We start from the raw sequence: 14031 nt of genomic DNA, 5'->3' as shown, positions 1-14031 counted from the left end.
TTGAACTCATTGTTACCATTTCACTCTTCCACTAACCTTTTAGTGAAGATATATGAATACTTTCTTACCTGTTTCCCCCAAGAGAATCCTGAAGTAACCTTGTTAGCTTTGAATCTCTGTAAGGAACATGAGTGACCTTCTTGCTCTTATCTCCTAATGCACTTATTACATTACCCAGCGCCAACTACAATGCAAAGAAAAAAAAAATCCAAGCTATAAAATTCATATGGACCAAAACCATCACATTAAAATAGAACAAGATAGTGGTAAACAGCACATCTTAACAGTTGCCCACACTGATAAAAATATAGGTATAATAGGCATCTCTGAGACCTGGAAGAAGGAAGATAATTAATGGAACACTGTCATACCACGGTACAAATTATATCACAGTGTTAGAATGGATCTAATTGGTGGAGGGGTAGCATTATACATTAAAGAAGGCCTTGAATCGAATAGACTAAAAGATCTGTAGGACACAAAGAAACATCTTGGTATCTATATTGACAGAAATTCCATGTGTAAAGGGGAAAAAGATAGAAGGGTTTTTTTGTTGTTGAGTTTTTGGTTGTTTTTTTTTTTTCTTACTACTGTCCACCTGGCCAGGATGTACAGACTGATGCAGAAATGTTATTAGAAATTAGGGAGACTAGCAAATTGGGTAAAACAATAATAGTGGGTGATTTCAATTACCCCAACATTGACTGGGTAAATGTAACATCAGGGCATGCTAGGGAGGTAAAGTTGCTTGATGAAATCAAGGACTGCTTTTTGGAACAGCTGGTTCAGGAACCAGCAAGAGGAGGAACAATTCTGACCTAATCCTTAGTGGAGCACATGATCTGGTGCAAGACGTAATGGTGCTGGGGCAACTTGATAACAGTGATCATAATATTATTAGATTTGATATAATCTCCAGAGTAAGCACACTCAGGATATCTAATGTGTAAACATTTAACTTTAAAAAAGGAGACTATGATAAAATGAGGAGAATGGTTTAAAAAAAAAAAAAAACCCTTAGAGAAGCAGCTGCAAAGATCAAAAATTTACATCAGACGTGGATGTTATTAAAAAACTAGTAAAAAAAAGGGCCCGTTTCGGAAACAAATGAAACGGGCGCTAGCCAGGTGCTTACCGAGGGGGGCACCGGGATCTCCCAGAAGTGCTGTTTTGGCACCGCTGTCTCTACCAGCCCGCCCTCGATGTCATAGCGTTTTGACGCGAGTGCGGAGCTACACTTCCCTCTCGGTGTTTTATTTTTGTTTTGGGCTCGCTGCTACCCCGCCGTGTCACCCGAAATTCAAAGGGGGGCTCCAGGATCTCCCTCGAAGTCCTGTTGGTGTACATAAGTACATAAGTAATGCCATACTGGGAAAAGACCAAGGGTCAATCGAGCCCATAATCCTGTCCACGACAGCGGCCAATCCAGGCCAAGGGCACCTGGCAAGCTTCCCAAACGTACAAACATTCTATACATGTTATTCCTGGAATTGTGGATTTTTCCCATTTAGTAGCGGTTTATGGACTTGTTTTTTGTTCTGTCCTCGCCGCTACTCCGCCGTGTCACCGGAAATACCGAGGGGGACTCCGGGATCTCCCTCCAAGTCCTGTATCAGCGCCGCTCTCTCTACTGCCCTGCCCTTCACGTCATCGCGTTGTGACGCGTGGGCGGGGCATACAGGCATGGGGAGTTGGATGGGCTTTAGCAGCACGAATCCACGATCCCTTTCCTGCAGAGGCGCATGTGTGTTGTCGGCTGCAGGGCGTTCCTGGTTTAATTGGCACTTGTGTTCTGTGGCGCGGGGCGTCGTGACGTGGCATCGACGTCATGACGTTCGACGTGAGGGCTTGACAGACAGGTATGGGCAGTGGAGAGGCTTCACCACCATGAATCCACGAACCCTTCACGGAAGTGGGTGGAGCTTGGGTGGCTTCATTCGAACGTTGGTGTTGCGAATTATGTCCGGATGGGGCGTGGCTGAGGGTGGGTGTATGAGTGAGAGTGAGAATGAGTGGTGTGACAGGCTGCAACAGTACAGGGCTTCAGTGTTTCCCTGCCACACAGTGAGCTTCAGAATTGGAGGTGAGAATTATTTATATAGATGCCATCCTGGAAGCACAGACCAGATTATGTTTCATGTATTAAAAAAGAAGGGGAGGTGGTCAAACAGCAGCCAGCATGGTTAAAAAGGGAGGTGAAAGAAGCTATTAGAGCTGAAAAAAATCCTTCAGAAAACGGAAGAAGGCTCCGACTGGAAAAAATTAGAAACAGCATAAGGAATGGCAAGTCAAATTCAAAGTGCTGATAAGGAAGATAAAGACAGACTCTGAAAAGAAGACTGAATTGGAAGCAAAAACACATAGTAAAAGTTTTAATAATAAATTGGTATTTGCTTTATCTAAAAATTTTCAGTTATAGTACTGTGAAGGAATAAAACTTGCTCCAGTGAGCTTTGAGTTGTGAGACCAGTTACATGTGTCTGAAAACTAAATTGTTCCTACAATATTGGGGGAATGATTCCAAGGACTGAAAGGCTTGTTTAGGAGTAACTGTAAATTTAAGACGCGTTAAACGCTAACGCGCAGTGCCTATACATTTCTATGGGCTTGTTAGCGTTTAATGCGTGCACACCATTTACGCGCATTAAAAGTGATAACGCGCCCATAGCACCGCTTAGTAAACCTAGCCATAAATTAGATTAAAGATACATGCTTTTATTTTGCTGAAAAAAAGGTACTTTATATATATGCAGAAGATAAGTAAAAGTTCTCCATGTTTTTAACATGTAATGAACTATTATTACCTGTAAAAGTTTACCATTCTCAATGATTATTTTAAAAAGTGCTATTTTTTTAAACTCAGTACAGAAATGCTGTAACCGTATTGTTTCAAATCCTGTGAAAATTGTATATCATTTTTATAACTTCCCTCTAGTTGGCACTGCAATCTGGTAAGTCTAACTATAACCCAAATGTAGAAATAAAGGTGAACAAACAGTTCAGTAAAAAGTTATCACCTGGAACAATGGTCTTCACTAATTTTTAAGTCAGGGTCACTTTGGATCCAAATGAACTGAAGGAGAGCCACCAAATATCTTCTCATGCAAGGGCCACAACAATCCTAACTAGTGTGTGTCATGACATCCATTCTACCAGCCCACCTTCAGACTTTTTATTGGGCGCATCCTCAAGAAGATGGGCATTTCCAAAAGCATTCTCATCATCTACTAAGAAATACCTTGTCTTTCAAGCATGTTGCTCTTCCCCTCATTCGCATCTCCTTTTCTGCCGGGAACTTGGATAGAGAGGCAGAGAGTAGCAGAACAAAAAAGCCAGAATGTTGATAAGGGCCACCCTAGAGGCTTCCAGGTATTGCCATTGCCCCCTGGGCCATGCATTAAAGAATACTGATCTAGAACATAACTCGATAAACTTATAATTAACTTTCAAGACCTATATGCCCTGCATCAGTTTAGTGAAGAGAAAGTGCACCTCTAATGGATTAAATAAGTGATTCAACCACCTCCTCCCCCCACCCCCACCCCTACAACTGACTTGTCAACCAGGTCTGCAGAATAGCCCAACAAATGGGTAATTTTATAAAGAGTTTTAATCTCCAGCATGGCATTTTACCGTCCGGAGGTATAAATTCCCCCCCGAGTCTAAGAGGATAATTTTATAAATCTTTTTTGCTCATAAAAGGCTTCTCATAAAATTATGACATGCTTGTGAGTGCATATTTGTAGAGCAGGCATGGTCAGGGAAGAATTTGGGGTAAAGTGTGGGTAGAGCTGTGATTTAGGTGTGTACTTTTACAGAAAGCTCAATATGGAGTTCAACTTTGTTTCCAGGAGCACCGGGTATAGGTCTACCAGGACACTTCTGCTTTCCCTCTGACAATGTGATGAGAAATAAAGTGGTGTTCATCCTCTATGGACGGACCGGTATGAATTCACTCTCAGACATCTTCGGCATATCCAAGTGTTTGATATCTTGTGATACCTCTGCAATATATCTTGCCCCTGTGATTTATGCTATATAGGTAGAATACCTTGCCTTGTAAAGATACAACTGAATGAGCATAAATCTTGGATTAAAACTGAAACCACTCCACTTCTTTTACACTGGCATCAAAAGCAACATATTTTAACAAATATTTGGAGAGTATTGGATATGATTTCAGCAGGGTGGGAGGGAGGTGACATGGATTGGAGTTTTCTATTAAACATGGTATCACCTAAGGGTTTGAATGAGGAACCGGAGTGGATGACATTAGTATAACAGGATTGGCTGTCAGTGATCAGTTGATCCTTATGTAAGCAGGAAGAAAACACCGTTGCCATATTGAGGCAATTGGGAACTGCACTGCAAGTTATAGGTCTATGTGAGGTAGAATAGTGTATTTAATTGTGCTAGATCTTTGAAGTGTTCAACAGTTGGATTGTCAGCAATTGTTTTGGGTTTTTTTTGCAGCAGAAACATAATCCCTGATGCAGTGTGGCGAAACATGCTGTTGTGTCAGGAGGCAGCCTGACGTACTTTGCAAAGGTAAGTAACTCATTTGATATAAATAATTTAACTAAAGAAGAAAAGAAGATATGTTATTGACGTTTTGATACTTTGAAGTTATTGAACATTAAAGATGGAGTTATAAGAGAAATATAAAAATGGATCTGTGAAGAATTTGGCAGCGACCTGGCAACATATGAAATGTATATTGCCTAACGTGCCTTGTGATGATCCAACAAAATATAAAAATTGAGAAGTGGGAAGGCTGATTGCCAGTACTGGATTTACTTCCATCTAAGTAGTTTTATATTGTAAGCATACTTTACACAACATGCATGTTCACATGTATTTACGTACTAACATTTAAACCTGCTCCCAAGTGGAAATGTCCTTAGGATGTGTGCTAAACTTTTATTAAGACATAGAGGCTTATGCGCCTTTATTAAATAGGCATCTTCCTTCCCAACTAACCTAGGCACCTTGTAATAAAATAAATGGTTTCTCAGGCTATATCAGAAGCAGTGCATTTATTTTTTTTAGTATTGGAAGGATTGTAGAGTCCACTCCTAATCCTAGGTTCTCATGCCTGTAGCTTAATAATATGAAGTTTTAGCAAATATTGTTTCCTCTGAGGAAATTCATCTGCAGTTTAGACACTGGGGATTGGTTTCTGAAAAGAGTACCAAGATTTTCTGTTGTAGAACATCAACAAAAAGCCTCTTAAAGGGTAATTTTATTACAAAGCTACAGGCATGAGAACCTAGGATTAGGAGTGGACTCTACAATCCTTCCAATACTAAAAAGATAAATGCACTGCTTCTGATATAGCCTGAGAAACCATTTACTAATGCTTATATGATACTTTACACTGCTACAGTGCTGTGTGTGCAAACACAGTATGAGAATTACAGCAGTTATAAATAATTTATTTCTAAGAGATTTCTAGTTTATCTATTTTTAGGAAGAACTGCTGGTATCACTGCTTGCCAAATACAGCTTTAAGGTCAACCCTATACTTGCTGGCCTGGATCCTGACAGATGATGCTTGTAGGGACCTAACCACATTTTGGAGCTCATTTTAGAAGGTCAGAAGAATTTTAGCCATTGCTGGTTAGCTGTCAAACTAAAGCCACAAGCTCCCATGCATCAAGTATTTCCACTTTAGAAATTAATAAATATAAGAAGTTACAAACAGCCTGAAGAAATACGCATTTAATCTTACTAGTCCACAGTTGATAGAAATGCCTTCTTTAGCTCTCTCTCCTGTAGCTCCTGTGCGTTTTAATCTTTCAGATCCTGCTAGGTCAACAAAATGGAATTTGGCAGTAAGAGTTTCAAATTCATTCATCTGAGATTCTGTTATTATTCTATTATCTGTCTCATCTTCCTGCAACACAAATAAGACAAGCCATAAAGCGCATGTATAAAAACACCCCTCAATGCAAATTAAAAATTAAGAATGATTATAGCTTTTTCTAATATGTGGTTTTAAAAAAAGAGAAAATGCATCCATAATGTAAGACATATTATAAAACCAGCGGTTACTGTTTACCGAACAGCACAGAGAGATTTAACACATGGAAAGTTATTTCACCACAACTTTGTAACAGGCTTAATTATACAGGAGGTTACAAAAATAAGGAAATTATCTACTGTAGAAACAAAAATGATGATTTAAGGTCACAACATCCATACTATTCACTTGAATTTAATATAATGTAATGCCAAAAAACAAACATTTAAGTATGTAATTATTCTTCTATGACAGCAATAACACCGAACTGAATTCGGAAAAGACATTCCAGCACACCAACTCTGCCCCAGAGTTTGGGTGCAGGGAATATTTTCTTGACTATGGCACCTTCTGGGCATAACTTTATTACAGAAGGAATTTCAGGGAAAAGACTCTCTCAAACTGCATCTGCATTACATTCTGGACTTCAAGAGCACACACAGCTTAGACTTTTAGCGGTAATAAGAATTGTGTGATTTTTTTTTTCAATTTGCCTAGGCAATTGCCTAAGTCATTAAATTGCTCCACAGTTCCGGTTCTTGCCATAAAAAGATATGTGATGCCATAACACATATAGGATATCCTGAGTGTTAAAGGGCACTGGTTTGTGCCGTACATCTAATAAGACTAACAGGAACTGTCCCAATTTAAGGCAAATGTTAAAGATCTCTATTTAGGGACTAATGCTGGTTAGCTATAAATAAATGAAGACTTAGTATACTTTCAGAAACTAACACAGCAAAACCGACAAGGACATTAAAAGGCAAAGGTCCTTGACAGCATTGCTACTGTGATCCCTACAACAACCCACTGAAACACCGCTGCCTTGGCAATCAAATTCCTACTAGAACTACTGTAGGTAACAGAAGAGTCTACTACTACTATTTAGCATTTCTATAGCGCTACAAGGCGTACGCAGCGCTGCACAAACATAGAAGAAAGACAGTCCCTGCTCAAAGGGCTTACAATCTAATAGACAAAAAATAAAGTAAGCAAATCAAATCAATTAATGTGTACAGGAAGGAGGAGAGGAGGGTAGGTGGAGGCGAGGGGTTACAAGTCAAAAGCAATATTAAAGAGGTGGGCTTTCAGTCTAGATTTAAAGGTGGCCAAGGATGGGGCAAGACGTATGGGCTCAGGAAGTTTATTCCAGGCGTAGGGTGCAGCGAGACAGAAGGCGCGAAGTCTGGAGTTGGCAGTAGTGGAGAAGGGAACAGATAAGAAGGATTTATCCATGGAGCGGAGTGCACGGGAAGGGGTGTAGGGAAGGACGAGTGTGGAGAGATACTGGGGAGCAGCAGAGTGAGTACATTTATAAGTTAGTAGAAGAAGTCAGTGCAGTAAGCTCATATTAGAGCTATGCAGTAAGACTTCAGTTTTCATTAGGAAGCCACGCGCTAAAACAAACATGTAGTTCTACAATGCAATAACCAAATAGTATGTGAACAGGTCTGGCACCCCCAAAAAAAAAATGCACACTGAAATGGTGGCACCTTATTTGGCAGGATACACCATGTGGAGTCCGGCACCACCAGTTCTAAGATGGCGTCACAGAGGAAGGACTGAAGAATGACTGAGCATCACTCCTGCTGCCTGACTTTAAAGATGTGCTTTGGGGGTTCCAGAGAGAGGGAAAGCCAATTTGGGCCTCTGGGGTACTTTTGGTGGGGTCAAAGCAGAGGGTGGAGGCCCACATACTATCAGGGAAATCTCTGAGATGGAGGGTGGAAGGGTTAGGTATTTGAGGGCCACTGGTCTACAGGGCTGTTTTTAAGAATTGGGGTGGGGGTACTCTTGCGAGTCTAGATTTTTTTTTTTGGTGGGGTCAGGAAGGTGCTGGGGGCCCTCAAGCCACCCGGGACTTTTCATGGTATCAGGATGAGGGGCAGTCTAGAGGGCCCAGGCCACTAACGATCGCTGGACCATCTGAGGTTGCCATTCTTTGAAGATATTTAGGCAGGTAAATATCTATTCATCTAGGTAAATTAAATCTGAATACTGCCCACCTCTTCACCAGATAATGTGCATGCAGAAAGCAACTTTAAGTGTACATTTAACCACAGCAGAACTCCCAAGGGCATGTTTAGGTCAAGGGAGGGAACACACACATGTATATTATATTTTCAAATATAAGCACATTATTTCCAGTGAAAAAAAAAAAACACTCCCTGAAAAAGCAGCTGCAAATGCCTGAAATATTTTCTCCCCTAAGGCAATTTTCAGATGACTATTGTATATTTAAAAGCTGGCAGGTAAATACCGTACCTGTGCATTTGTATCAATATGGGTAGTTTTGAAAACTGTCCCCATAAGGACACCACTTGGCAAGTCAAATTCTTCCGAGTTTAAAAGGTTACTGTGTACCCATTCCTACCATCTTCTTCATCTTCCTTCAGTCTCTAAATAACCTCTATTTATCATAAGACCATAGAAAGTAGAAGGTAGTGGAAACTGGTAGGGCACATGGGCTGCCCTGGAAAGTGAAGTATATGAACAATGAGGAATATGGTGTTACTCTAGTAGAGATCGCTATTATTGCCCAGCTTTTTCAACCTGAAATCAAATTTGTTCCAAGATTGATCACCAGATGGAGCAAGAATTCCCAAAGGTGTGTGAACCCAAAGACTGACACTCATTAGTCAGTTTGGGTCTCTCCACATATCTACCAGAGGGGCACAGTTATCAACGTGGGCTACTGTTAAGATGAGTTATTTTACCATTTATTCATGGGTCTCATTTTATGAAATGAGACCTAGTTACTAATAACTGGGGTTAACAGTAAAATTACACATCTTAACAGTAACCCATATTGATAACCTAATTTGTGACAGGTATTAATGACTGACCTTGCTTTTAAACTAACAAAATATCTTTACAGAACCATAACTAGTCAAGTCTTAGGCACTGAAAATACGTACGTCTGTTCTTGGACAAAGACGGGTTTGACACAAGTGGATAGTAAAAATCGCATGTGATCGAGAACTCTGCACATTCATCTGGGTACTGGCCGTAGTTCGAGATAATGCACCCAACTTCAAACACTGCATCATCTATGGAACAAAAAAAAATTATTTTAGAAAGTTACATATTTCTAAGAAAGTGGCAATATAGTAAATATCTACAACCAATTTTTCTTCATATTTTGTTGAATTACATTGCCTATAGAAGCGAGGATTATGTTCAAATTATTTTGCTTTCCATAAAAGATCCTAAATACCCAATTTATGTAATAGATCATATGGAATTTATTTCAAATAATAGGGATAGAAAATCATTTCACAATTCACTTTTTGTTCTTCTATCTATCAAAAGAGTAAAGAGATTTAAAGTGTTTGATAGACTTCTTGCAGTTCAAGTATTGAGGCCCTAAGAAGTTTGTTAAAATTAGTTCTTGAATAAGATTCTCTGTTTTTCGCTTCCCGAAAGACTGTCATGTTTTTTTATTTATTGTAAATCGCTAAGACCCTGAAGGTGTCAGTGGTATAGAAGTATATTGTAATGTAATGTAATCTTCTGTTTTGGAATAAAAATGACCGTCTCCTATCAGTTAAAGAAGAGAAGACACATCTAAATAATCCACCATAATTGAAGCCCCACACACATTAAGACAACATTAGTAGACTTCTTAAATAGCAATGCAGTAGTTATTTGGAAGTTACAGTACAACTTAATTAAATTTGCCATCAGAGAAATAGATTTATGGATAAAGATTTTAAAAAAAAATAGATGTTATTTCTCTCCAGCTCAGTGAAGGTGGCCAGAGAAAAGTTACACAGAAGCACTAAAATACATGCCAATTCTTACCTCTGCTTCTGAGCTCACAGTCCGGGTTGTGACCCCTATTGTATATATGCCTCCAGTTGAATCTTCATGTATTTTTATATTAGATTTTTTGTTTCTTGCATCGATATCACGTGTTGTATCAAATAGATCCAGCACTTCTTCATTGTAAAGCTAGAAAGCAATGACAAAGAAGTTTACTTTTTATTGTGTACATGCAAAATAAGCTAACATTTTCAGGACAATATTCAGTCAGTGGTGGTCTACATTTCTTTAAATGCTGACCGCTGCCGGTTAAATTAGATCCAGATATTCGATGCCAGGCCACGTCCAGTTGCTGGCATTGAAAATCGGAGTCATCAGCAGACCCTGTCGACCATCTGTGCTGGTACTTGCATAACTAGACGGGCAAAGGTAAGCCATGGCCCTATCTCCCCAGTTAGCTATGCAGGTACCAACACTGAATCGTGCCTGTGCCTGCATATCTTGACTCCACTCCCAACTCTGCCGCGATTAGAACCAATATTCAGTGGCACTAATTGGTTACACTGAATTTAGGTGGATGGCCCACTCAGGATCTTCTCCTGCCCACTTAAACCATTCTGAATATTGACCCATTTCCTATACTAGCAACTTCCTATGCACTTATATAAATGGTAATACAGCAATTAATACTTAAAAAAAAAATCAGTGCTGAATCATTATAGGTTCCCTCTTTCCTAAAAGAGGTGGCAATATTTAATATCAAGAAGTTGAATATTGCACACTTACACTGTGACACAGTGGTATGTTTCTCCTTCCTCCATTTGCAGAACCACATGCATGCCTTTCTGGAGAACTTAGTAGTGAAAGAAATGGAAAAAATGTGTCTCAAACACCAGAGGCAGGGTAGGAAGTACATGCAGACTTGGTGTGGTGACTAATGCTGTATATGAATTCTGTATGTCTGTGAATGATACAGTGTGCATATATGTATGTATCGGGGGGAAAAGAGAATGTATTTGTGAGGATGTTTGACATTATGTGGAGGATGTTGGGGTTTAGGTGGGGTGGGATGCAATAGAATGGAATCGTGACTGAGGAGTGTGCCAGGGTCTGTTTGTGCACTTCTCCTAGGGGACTGGTCTGTGGGAGGAAACGTTGAAATGTGGCAGCGTGGGAGCATGGGCACGTTTTTGAATGTTCTTACTCTTTTACTCTCCTCATGATCTTTCCGTCCTCCTTTCCCCTTCATACTCACCCCTCCCTCCCACCCCCTTGCATATGCTTCTACTCTTCCATTTCCATCTCCACCTCCGCCCCCCCCTTACCCACTCCAGTCCCACCCTACCCTCAGCTTTCATTTATCCTTTCCACAAAAGTATGTCCCCACTGACACGCTGCATCTCTCTTTGACACGACAGTGGAAGTTCTTCCTTTTCCTACAATGCAGTTTGGGTTCCCCGTGACACACTATTTCACTTAGCAGGCTTCTTTTTGATCTGCATTACACATTGGTCTATTTGCTATGTGTACGGATGGACAGACAGGCAGACAGTTTACCTAACCCACCCTAATGGGTGATATTCAAAACACCCCAAACAAGTATCAATAACTTCATAATTCAATTTGTTTCTTCTCAATGTAGTTAGGAGTTTAGCATCTGATTTGCATCCTTTAAAACTCACACTCCTTGGAAAATATTTCTGGATTCAACACAGGTTATAGTGTAAAATAATATATTAATATTAACAGAAACAAACTAATGTAATATAAAACTTCTCTGTTTCATTTAAAGGTGCTTAGATACTGAGGTTTTACATGCTGTAAAGGCCCAAAAATAAGCCTGTGTCAAGATCTTCTAGTATACTTTAAAAAGAGATATAAAGTTGGATCCCATTACTATGAAGTACAAATGCACTGAATAGCTAACACAAACAGTAAAAGAAAAATAGTTAGTGAAATTTGGAGATTGTTGTTGGACTGGAATAGGAAGATGAGGGTATATATCCTGGTTGAACAAGTATGGTTTCTCTGAATCAAGGTGTTCTGAATGGATAAGAGGAATTTTTTAACTTATTCTAATTAATGTAATTGTTTTTATTTTTTAATCTTGCATATTATTTAATGTGAATTCCACCATGGTGGGGAGGTGGAGAGATGCTAGTGTCATACTTTATTGAAGGTCAAGAAATAAAGTAACAATAGAACATTTCATCAAAAATATTCTTTAATCAAGTAAGTCAACATGGAGAGGAGGCAAGATGGCGTCTGAGTGAGATGTTAAGGAAGTAGCTCCGGTCCCAGCTCCTATCTTTTGTACGAGAAATATATTTCCTAACTCTAATGCCCAAAAGGAGAGGAAGACGACGCGCCAGCCCCGCGACGCCAGTCTTACCGGTTGCTGGAACGATGGATCGATTCCTTACCCCGGGTGGAATATCGGGAGCTACCTCGCTGTTGCAGAGTTTGGGGAGAGGGTTGCCAGCTCTGCAACTTGAGCTTGAAACATCACTTAGCCCCGAGCAGAGAGCACCACCTCCTATGCCGGCAGGAAACCCGAGGACGGACCAGGAAACCCCAGAGGAAGAATCTACGGGGTTTCTTGGCACGGGTGCCGACTCGAGAGAAACGCCGACTTCCCCCGCAATGGAGAGTGCGGGTGTAGTAGGAGGATATCCTAATCTTGGGGAAGATCGTGGATCACACCAGAGACAGACAGGGGAAACTTCCACTACAGACCTGGGCCTACTAAGTAAGTCCTTTTTGCCTAAAAAACCTATAGTGATATCCTTAGAAAACATATGGGAAGCTCTGGTTGGTTTTGAAGCTTCCTTTTCGCAGAAGTTTTTACTTCTGAATCAACAACATGATTCTGAATTAGAGAAAATAAAATGATGGACAATACAATGATAAAATTGGAAAAGAAGTAGAAAAGAACTCACAATTAATACAAAACACTCAAAAGATACAAGCTGAGCTTATTAAAGAAAATCTTTTTCTACATAATAAAATTGAAATTTTAGAAAATGCTCAACGGTCTAATACCCTTAGATTGACAAATTTTCCAAAGCAATTGTCAATCTCACCATTAATAACTTTTCGGAAGTATCTTACAGAGATACTAAAAATCCCAGAAGGATCACACCCTCCAATTTCAAAAATATATTACATTCAACCCTTTTTTAAGAAACAAGCACAAGAAAATGGAGAAAGACCTGATCAACACTCAGTGAATTTAGACTTGAATTTAACACAAATATTACAAGACGATAAAATAGGAATGACAACTGCTACTCTTAAAGTTGTTTTTATTTTACAACCGGATCGAGACTGGGTACTAAAACAATATTTTCTAAATAAAGACCAACTTTTCCTTGATTGTAAAATAAGAGTTTACCCAGATATCTCCAGAACAACTCAGAAGAAAAGACAAGAGTTCTTGAAACTGCGTTCGAAGGCAGTTCAACTAGGTGCATTATTCTGGTTGAACTTTCCCTGCAAATGTGTTTTAAAACTTAATGCTGTTAAATATGTTTTCTTTGAATCAAAACAATTAAATTCTTTTCTGGAAACTAAACTGGCTGCTCTGCTGGTGACACAGCCAAGCATGGTAATAACATCGACTCCGTAATAGTATGTATATCCGGTTACTCTCCTCAGATGTCTATTTTTTTTCTTTAAGTGATAGATGTTGTTAATCTACCTTAAATATTTGATTTCCTGAGTATTGTGAATTGCCTCCAATTGTTGGACTAAAGATGAGTAATAGTTCATTCCTTAAGAGAAGATAAAGTTTAATTTAATTATTTTTCCTTTATGATGTATTTTGACTTAAAATCATCTTTTCGATTTTCAAATGATATGTTGTAATATATTTGAAAAACTTAATAAACAAATTGAAAAAACAAGTAAGTCAACATAACCCCCAGTGGTAGCAATGCAAGACTACCACTAGGAGCACCATTTTGAAGATAACACCAGCAGGGCAGGAACGACTGGGGATCACTCCTACCCACTGGATCACCAAAGAAGAGGATTAGTAAGCCCAGTAAGATAGTAGTCGGCCCTTAGGAAGAGAGGTGTGGGGCGGACAGGAATAGCACCAGCCCGGGGGGCATCGAGCCTCAGCTTTGAGGCCCAATGTTCCCAACTCGGTAAAATAGCTCCAGTTTTTGGCTGGGGTTATTTTACCGTCATTTTAAGTCCATAAAGCAACAAGTTGCATTCTGGTTTTTACACAGCAATAA

General features: G+C 39.6%; 1 protein-coding gene across 7 annotated transcripts in view; it reads right to left on the bottom strand.

Moving 5' to 3' along the window:
• The window catches only part of KIF21A (kinesin family member 21A), a 205984-nt gene that overhangs the window by 124992 nt on the left and 66961 nt on the right, over positions 1-14031 (bottom strand). For all 7 annotated transcript variants that reach the window (XM_030217189.1, XM_030217182.1, XM_030217184.1 and 4 more), the window contains exons 4-7: positions 9827-9976; positions 8941-9072; positions 5732-5896; positions 69-184 (exon numbers count right to left, since the gene is read on the bottom strand). In XM_030217189.1, coding sequence (XP_030073049.1) covers positions 69-184; positions 5732-5896; positions 8941-9072; positions 9827-9976 — 563 coding nt within the window. The remainder of the gene's footprint in view (positions 1-68; positions 185-5731; positions 5897-8940; positions 9073-9826; positions 9977-14031) is intronic.

This window comes from Microcaecilia unicolor, chromosome 10, assembly GCF_901765095.1.
Source record: "Microcaecilia unicolor chromosome 10, aMicUni1.1, whole genome shotgun sequence".
NCBI lineage: Eukaryota > Metazoa > Chordata > Amphibia > Gymnophiona > Siphonopidae > Microcaecilia > Microcaecilia unicolor.
The sequence above is the reverse complement of the archived record's forward strand: the minus strand, read 5'-3'. Positions and strand labels throughout refer to the sequence as shown.